Below are 9,189 nucleotides of genomic sequence, written 5' to 3' on the forward strand. Positions count from 1 at the left end.
AAAAAAATAATGGTACCTCACCCTTCCTTGACCCATAATCTGCAGAGAAACCCCAGCCCTTGAAAAAAACCCCAAACCACAAGTGAGAAGATCCATCCAAAAAAGCCCTTGTAACCTTATGGTTGGGTATGGTTGTGCAACAATTTGCATAATCCTCCGACTAGCTCCCCTCAAGTGCTGAGGAAGGCCAACCCTCTGATTCTCCATGAGGCTCTTAAACCTCTTCCACTCCAAGACAAAAGGAAAAAACATCTCCCAAGCAACCCAACGGATATGTGTGGCAACTCCAAGAGATCTACCATGTTCATCCACGATCAAATCATTCCACAAAATGGGTTGTCTGTAAGCCTCCTCCACTGACCGAGGAGGTATATGAACTAGAAGACTTCTCATGGACTCCCAAGCCCGAAGAAGGACCTAACCACAGAGGAGAGGGGGCAGTGATCTACCTCAAAGAAGAATCGTGAGCTGTAGAGCCAATCGCCACCCCTAAATGGAGTGCATCTCATAACCTGTTGCATGAGAAAGTCCTTCCAAGGCTCAATGCCAAGAAGAAATCCTCGAACAATCAACTTGCAAAGCAACGCCTTACACTGCACCTCTGTGTCAATGTTATTCAATATCCCCTCATGCTTAGGTGTGATAATGATTTCCTAAGCAACTCTAGCCCGGGTGCATGCAGTGCCATGCAACCTTAACCACAAAAAGTTCGTAATGAGGTGGCGAAGTTGGCCAATGTATCCTCTATGAAAAACCCAACATGAGGTGATGAACCAAACCTAGCCAACAGCACTTGGTTAACCACCAACGCTCTTGGACACTAGATCAAGCTTCTTGTTGCTCCAATGTTGAAGTTTGCTCTTACTGCTCATGACTACAAGTGCAAACTGTTGTGCTAGGGAAATGTCAATACCAACCTGACAGCCAAACCCTCTAGCAGTACATCCTCTCTCAATCCAAGTAGACCCAACATCTAAGCCCCAATTGAGGAGTCACTTACAACCAAACAAAACATATCCAAGGCTGTCCGAAAAGCACAAAGACGAGCATGTGAAGCCTCCAAAAACATCACAATGTCATCCACTAACTCTAAATCCATAAGCTCATCCTCTATTATGCATAAAGGCAATCTGAGACCCATGACACCAGGGGTGGCCCGAAGAAATGTACTCATGGCCTCTGCCATAATGAGAAAAAGTAGGGGAGCAAGGGGACGACCCTGCCGCACCGAGCGAGAAATCTGAAAGCACCCAACAAGCCAAAACCGTGCTATGGGCCTCACTATAAAGGCAAGCAACCCCTTTGATCCAATCCTAGGAGAATCCCATGTCATTGTGCCTTCCAAAAAAACCCCATCCACTCTATCGTATGCTTTTTCAAAATCCAACAAAAGGATAGCAAGGGGTTGGTGGCTAGCTTTAGTCCACTCAACAGCTTCCCAAAATGAAAAAATGTAATAAAAAATACTCCATCCTTGGAGAAAGCCATTCTGTGTGTCAAGAATGATCCTTTGGAGGACCGGTTGCAACCTCATGCTCCGTAAACCCTAGTTTTGAAAGTGGGTTGCATTTGTAGCCTTCAAATTTCAGCCCTGCAGGTCTGGCGGTCTCTGGGGTTTTCTTTTTAAAGCTATAATTCACGAAGGTGTTTGAATGTACACTACAACCAAATAATGATGACAACACCAAATGATGATAAAATTGCCTTCACTATGGCTTTGAAGAGGATAAGACCATTCACTGCCTGCTTACAATGATGATAAAATTGACTTTACTATAGCTTTGTAGAGGATAAGACCAGAGGCAAATTACAATGGCAAGAAAAACCAATTCCTTGTAGCTAGTGCTGGCTCTTGCAACCTTATTCTTCATCAGGGGAAATACACCATCAGAACATAGCATAGAAGAGGCTTTATTTTAATGCTTCTCATCTCACTGCAGGGAATAGTCATTTAGGTAAAACTAGTAGCTCTTAGTGAGGCTTGCGTCCTTCACATAAGCCACTGAACCCACTAGCCTCGACAAATGAATAACAATATTAGAATGTACAATAGCTACGCTATCACAAATAACTCATGCAAAGACCCTTTCTGATTGCTGGAGATGATATATATTAAGCATGCTAACAGTTGATGCCACACTGCTGGAGGTTTGGCCCTGTGACTCGAACCAGAAACGGGTCAATCCTTACCCACAGCAAGGAGAAGATGGAAGCCAAAAGCACAGACCACACGATAACAATGGTAGGTGTTCTGTTCTGTCTTCCCATGAGACCCTTGAGGAAAGGATACAGATGAACTATCACCCAGAAAGCAAAGAAAAGCTTTCCAAACAAGGGACCCCATGAAGAGTAGCCATTGCTAATTGCATCAGAGATGCCGGCGACAACTCCCACCAAGTTGATCACCAGCAATGTGGTCGGAGGGATCAGCAAAGATGTCCATTTGAACAGGTAAAGCTCAGCAAATTGATCTTGGTCATCCGAACCCTTGGAAGTGACCGTAAAATTTGTATCAATACCTGCCAACACCTTTAAAATCCCTTGAATTACAGCAAAGAGATGGGCCGAAACACCTCCAATGACCCAAAACTGCTCATTCCTCCACCACTCTTCAATGCCCACTCCGCTCCACCGCATCTCCAAAATACCCGTTGCAAAGATGGAAAGAAAGAGGCCAATGAACCAGAGACTTGCAAAGTTGCTTATCTGCAGTTCCCAAGTTACACTATTAGGCAAAACCTTGCAAAAGAATTCCAAAAAGTCTGCAGCCACTCAATATATAACCTGGCACACACAAATTCTGCTTATCACTACCCATCTTGTTTTGTTAGGTCTAACTGGTGGTCAGAATGAGAGATCTCACCGTAGGAATGATAAATTTTCCTGTCAGCAAACAGATGGCCGGCAAAGTACAATACACAAGTAGTGGTAATGAGGTGAGTGGGTAGACGATGGTGTTTATATAAGCAAACCTCTCCAATAATTTCAAGCGACCCCCATATCCATACCAAAGAGGGCAATGCCTGCTTAGGAAAATTTCCACTGAACCCAAAGCCCACCGAAGAACCTGATTCAGACGATCGGACAGATTGATCGGAGCGGACCCCTTAAAGGCAGCCCGAGGAGGCATACAATAGATTGACCGCCAACCACGGGCATGCATTTTGAATCCTGTTAGAATATCCTCAGTGACTGACCCATAAATCCATCCAATCTGCACATGCAGCAGGGTAATTGGCTTTAAACTCTCAAATGAATAAACAAGCAAGTCAATACTCATTCTGTCAATGTAAAAACTGACAAATTGGGCACCTACCTCTTGTCCCCAGTCAGTTTTATCTTCATATCCACAGCTGATAACATGAATAGCTTCCTTCAGCAGCCCAGCAGGACTTGCAGACTGAGGAACCCCTCCCTCCTCTAGCAAGGTAGAGGCCAAAAAAACTGAAGACTGCCCAAACCTCTTCTCAAAATTCTTCTTTGACATCAAAAGAGATTTGTCATCATCATACCCTGAAAAAGCAAGCAGCCATTAGTGGAAAGTTGAGCTGAATCAGCATAATTCTTCAACGTCCAGAAAAGTGTATTTTCATAATCATTGCTCACCTTCCAAACCCTCTTCTATATCCTCCAAGTTGAAAATCGGAACAGTGGAATCTGTTCTAACAGGGGCCTTCTTTTTATCCACTTTTTTGGCTTTACCAGACTTGACTTTGTCTGGACGTGGCCCACAGCACCATCCAGGTAAGCAGTCACATGCCATTGTCTTTTTCTTTGGCTGAATAGGAGGCTCGTATCCATACAGAGCTTGCCTTCTGAAGACACAGCCCGTACCTACATAAACAGGACCTTGGATCCCATCCAAACCTTTCATATTGATCTGAAAAAGACCAAGGTTGACATCTAAACAAATCGCATAAATCTGAACCAGAAGGAAAAAGAAAGCTCGAAAGACTTGGTGGACTTACATCAAAAAACACCGTATTACGATTGGCATATCGATCATTCAGATCAATACCATCAAATCTTTGAGGGAATTGGACATAGCAGACTTTGCGTCCAACTGTTGGGTCCATCATAAAGCACATCGCTTCCCTCAGAGCCTTGCTGTTGTTGATGTAATGGTCACAGTCCAAGTTCAAAAAGAATGGTGCATTGGTAAGAACAGCTGAAACCCTTACCTGCACATGATTACAATGATACTTAACTCATGTTGTGTTCTGATCACCACCAAATCTACAGAAGAGACTATTACATCATGGGCCACAAGAGAAGAGAGAAAATACCAGTGCATTCATGGCACCAGCTTTTTTGTGATGATTGAACCCGGGCCTTTTCTCACGAGAGACATACACAAGGCGAGGAAGCTCATTGCCTTCTGTATCAAGACCTCCACTGTGACCTAAGAAGACCTGCATAGATGCAAATCAAGGGAGTCATGAGAAGGCCAAATAATTAATTGTTCAACCTATCAAAAGAACTTTCAAGCTCTTGCCCACCTGAATCATACCAGGGTGGTCCCTAATATTGTTACCAGGCCATGGAGTTCCATCTTGCATTATCCATCCTTCATCCGGAACCTTCTGGGCTTTGGCAACCAAAGCATTTACCCGCACTTTAAATTCTTCGTACTCTCTCTGTGCAATTCAGTTCCCCCCAATGAATTAGACATAGCAAAATCAACCACACAATAAATCAGATAAGAACAAGCACATGGAACAAGATCCAGACAGTACCTTCATAGCTCGTCGCTCCTTTACAAATGTGGGTTGCACCTTGTCTTTCAAGTAGTCAATTTTCTGGGCAAAGTATACCTCTGGAGCTCTGGGCTCAATGTTGAAATTCTTACAGAAAGGAACCCACTTTCGAGCAAATTCAGATGTCTCAGACAGAGCTTCAAAGGTAAGCATGGATGCACCATCATCTGAAACATAACAGGAAACCTTGTCCACTGGATAGTCAACAGCAAGAATAGACAGCACAGTGTTGGCAGTGACAAGCGGAGGCTCCTTCATGGGATCCACAGTACTCACGAAGACATCTACAGCTGCCAGCTGAGATGGCTCCCCTTCTCTCTCATATCTGCCCACCAAAAGGAAAATAGTTAAGAATTTTTTTCAAGCAAACAACCACCTCAAGAACTCACTTACTTGGCAGACCCTTACCGCAACGAGAGCCTGTCCAGATAGGTTTCTCGATTGATTGGAAACCACTTGGGGAACTGATCCAGTATCCATGAGAAGGCAAACCAGATCTCACAGACAATAGAGGTTAGCCACAACCCATAGGCATTTGGCACAGGATTCAAAATGCGATATCTGAAAAAGAACCCCAGGATGACAAGTCGGAGCACAATGACCATTCGGTAGGGATTGATCTTGCTGGAAACAATGCTCACTTTTCTAGAAAGGGGTTGTCTTGCCTCGTCCATCCTGGCAGAGCACCATTGACATGCTTAAATCTCAGATGACAAAGCACCATTTAGTCTAGAGTTAACAAAAATTCAGAAGTGACACCTAGGTGAGTTAAACACACTCTCTCTCTCTCTCTCTCTCTCTCTCTCTCTCTCTGACAGGGAGAGCACAATAGTAAGCACAAGGTGGTGCAAGTTCTCCCAAAACTGACTGATGAAACAGAATAATTTGAAGGGAAGAGCTGCTATACATGGGTAAATCTTCTCCATCAGCTCCATTGTCATCTACGCTGCCACTTTTGCTTCCGTTGTTTGGAAGAACACCCTCAGTTGTAGTCATTTGTAGCTTCTCTTGCTTCGACCTCCAGCTGTCCACTCTTTCTTTCCATGCAACACTCCCATAGCCATACTCTCTTGAAAGATCAGCGGACTTGCTTAAATTGCCTGAATCTGAATAAGGAAATGGATAAACCCTTTTGCTACCACTGATGCTGGTGGCCCCACCAAGAACACTGTTATCAGGTGAGATGGGTTGAGAATCAATGGGCACCTGCAGAGGTAGAGAAGTGAGCGATTACAAACTCGCCATAGCTCTCAACTTCCAGGAAAAGCCAGAGCATAGACAGATCCAAGCTAGTTCAAACAGCAGCTGAAGAGTAGCCTGTGTACCTGAGGACCACTAGTGAACAAGGGAGTCTGAGGTTCAATAGTTTGAACAGTCCTCGGCATGTCATGATCACCTCCACGACCATAGCTCATGTGCCCATTAAGCATTGCCTCGGCAATGTGCTGTTTTTCATGGCTATCATAGTCCATGCTGAGGTCATTGTCCAGATCTTCCATGTCATCCTCTTCATCGTCTCCAGGGACACAAGGGCTACCTGGGAAATGCATAAAAGAACTCGGTCTTGATCTCACATAACTGCACCACATTACACCTAGTTCGTAACCCAAGTACCATCATGCACACTGAATTACACCTTCAAATGCACACGGAATTACACCATTGTCTTAAACTGGCATTGTACTATACAGCAAGAGGAAAGTTTATGTCGAAAACAATCTGCTATTACACTAAGCTGCTAGGACAAGCATTGCACAGAGCAGCTTTGTGGGAGAAGGAAGCTGAATAGCAGCAATGCAAGCAGTAATACAAACCAGACTAATCCGAGGTGAAAACCCCTGATTGCCACAACTGTCTGCACATAGGTCTCCAACTTTCTCCTATCACAGCTTGAGAGCTGAGATTTCCCACGGCTAATCAGAAGACGAACAGAGAAAACATAGAAGGAAACGGCACCGACCTTTGTGTCGAGTGTATCTGTTCTTGCAATGCGGGCAAGCCTGGTTGCCATCCTTGCGCTCGTACTCGTAGCAGGGGCGGCATACAGGGAAACCGCAATGCAGGCAAGCAACGAAGGGCTCCCCCGAAGGGGAGGAGCCCACATCGTCACCACAGATCTGACATGTCCGCCTGGAAAAGGTAGGAGGGATTGACGCCATGGAAGCTGCAGCAGGTGTAGAAAAACTAGGGTTTCATTGAGCTCCCGCGAGCAGAAGCAATGGCAGAGAGAGGAGCTAGATTTCAATGTAGGCAATGCATGGGGCAGACTGTGCTTGGAGCCAGCGTATAGCCTACTACTGCTATGGCGGAAAATGCAAGCTAGGGTTTCATCAATCTCTGACGAGCACAGGGCAGAGGCTGAAAGAAGAAGCTACAGTTCGACGAGAACCTCGCAGACGTAAGAATGGAGAAGGGAAAGCTGATGAATGGAGGCATAAGACGATGAAGAGAGAGTATGTAGATGCTAGAGAGAGGATGTGGTTTCTAGGCTTTACTGGCATTCATGACCTGGCGGCTGTCCTGGCTGGTAAATCTGGTTTACTATGGTTAAATATTTTACCGGCCTTGGTTAACGCCGACTCGTGCCGGCACCGACACATTTTTTTATTATTTTCTTTTATATACCAACATAAGTCACAATTTTTGCACGTCTCCTAAGGGTGTGTTCACGCGCGTTAATGCCCACCACCCCAAACAACCATTAACCTCTAGCAATTACTTTCATGTAAATTAAGTGGGCCTTTTTATAAATCTCAAGCCACCCAAGTGAAGTTTGCACATGGTCAAATGCAATAAGGATCTTGAGAATTGGAAAATGTCAATCGTGACAAGCAAGTTTGCCTACCAAGACGTGGGGAGCTCTCCATTTTCTTACTCCATGGCAAGTGCCTAAAACCTCTCATGTGTAGTGGCTAGGTTCTCGTCTTTGAGAGAGAAGAACCACACAAACCATCCAAACAAATAGAAAGAGACACCCTGCTAAAGGTATGCTTCGTCCCGTAGCTAAAATTCCATGATCGAATATTGATGGCAGTATCTCCCATAAATGATCTTATAACTTTGCCAAGGCATGTGTTTGTTTGAAACATTCGCCTAGGTATGGTCACATTACAAGGCCCTTTGAGAGAAGGCAAGGGGTTACCCCAAGGTTCCAACTACTATTTTGCGCAATTTATTAGCCCTTTGTAAACTACTGCTTAAAAGGTAAAACTTCACGACAAAGAGCTGACAAATCTAATCACATATAGTAGAGCATGTCCCCTAAGAGAGCTTCAATGAAAGAAAAGCATGAACATGAGACTCTCTTTTATCGAGTCTACTTACATTCTTTACAATTACACGAGGTGTCTTGTTTATTAGCTTATAATGTATTTAACTTACAATAGGGGTGTAGACATTCATCTTACAAGTATGTGTTCCTATAATAGAGATACTCACAAACACCTACGCTTGGGTAATATGGTTGTTTTTTTAGCAATGAAGACCTTAGTAGCATCTCCCTTTTAAAGATAAAGATCATACAAGTAGAAGAACTTGGCACACTGAGATAGTGACTCGCTATGAAAATCTACTCGAACCCCACTCTACCACCCTAAGCTACTCATACCTTAACTGAAAACCTTCTTATTGGCCTTTGATTTGTGAACTAGAAAGCACCTCTCCATATATGAAGAGGTAGAGACATTTCTAACTGAGTGCATTCTTACTCATATATATGACTAGCATGAGAACATAATGGTGCTTGACTTGATTCACAATTCAATCTTTGAAACCTCGCCTTAAGGTGCTCATATTTTAACTTAGAACCTATGTAGAAAGCAAGCAAAACCAGCAAGAAGAGCTTAACAAAGAAATACAAAGCCGTAGTAGCGAGCGAGATTCGAACCCCCCAGTCGTGCCAATCGACTCTCTGCCTCCTCACGTGCTAGCCTCAAATTTGTGAACTTTATTTGAAGGATCCTTTCCATATTTGAAGATCATGATTATGACCCATAATAGATATATAGTCTCTATATCCTTCCTTTTATTATATATAGTTAGATTTGATGCCACCTACATAGCTTGTAGCCTTAAATTATGTCCATCTTTATTATATATAGTTAGATTTGATGCCACCTACATAGCTTGTAGCCTTAAATTATGTCCATCTTTATATATAGGTAGATTTGATGCCACCTACATAGCTTGTAGCCTTAAATTATGTCCATCTTTATATATAGGTAGATTTGATGCTACCTACATAGCTTGTAGCCTTCAATTATGTCCATATTTACAAACAAAAAAAAAGTATGATTTTGTTAGTTATGTTTCTAAAAAGCCTTACATTTAACAAATCAAGTTTCTTGCATACTCTCCTTGGAAACAATGTGAAGAATAAAGTGTACATATACCCCCCATCTACAATCCCTATTTATCGTGGCCATCGTAGTGT

The 9,189-nt window shown here is 43.4% G+C and overlaps 1 protein-coding gene across 1 annotated transcript; it reads right to left on the reverse strand.

Annotated features, from left to right (window-relative positions):
• Window positions 1-1,753: 1,753 nt before the first annotated feature.
• LOC147615708 (cellulose synthase A catalytic subunit 3 [UDP-forming]-like) lies at window positions 1,754-7,151 on the reverse strand. Its single transcript, XM_086778277.1, has 12 exons — window positions 6,718-7,151; window positions 6,083-6,294; window positions 5,665-5,963; window positions 5,166-5,432; window positions 4,737-5,082; window positions 4,500-4,637; window positions 4,287-4,412; window positions 3,969-4,181; window positions 3,607-3,880; window positions 3,317-3,513; window positions 2,864-3,214; window positions 1,754-2,706 (listed from the first exon to the last, which is right to left on the reverse strand). The coding sequence occupies exons 1-12, from the start codon at window positions 6,914-6,916 to the stop codon at window positions 2,122-2,124; spliced, it is 3,207 nt and encodes a 1,068-aa protein (XP_086634403.1). The 5' UTR covers window positions 6,917-7,151; the 3' UTR covers window positions 1,754-2,121.
• Window positions 7,152-9,189: the final 2,038 nt, after the last annotated feature.

The sequence above is a fragment of the Cibotium barometz genome, chromosome 39, assembly GCF_041138505.1.
Source record: "Cibotium barometz isolate CiBa-2024 chromosome 39, ASM4113850v1, whole genome shotgun sequence".
Classification (NCBI taxonomy): Eukaryota; Viridiplantae; Streptophyta; class Polypodiopsida; order Cyatheales; family Cibotiaceae; genus Cibotium; species Cibotium barometz.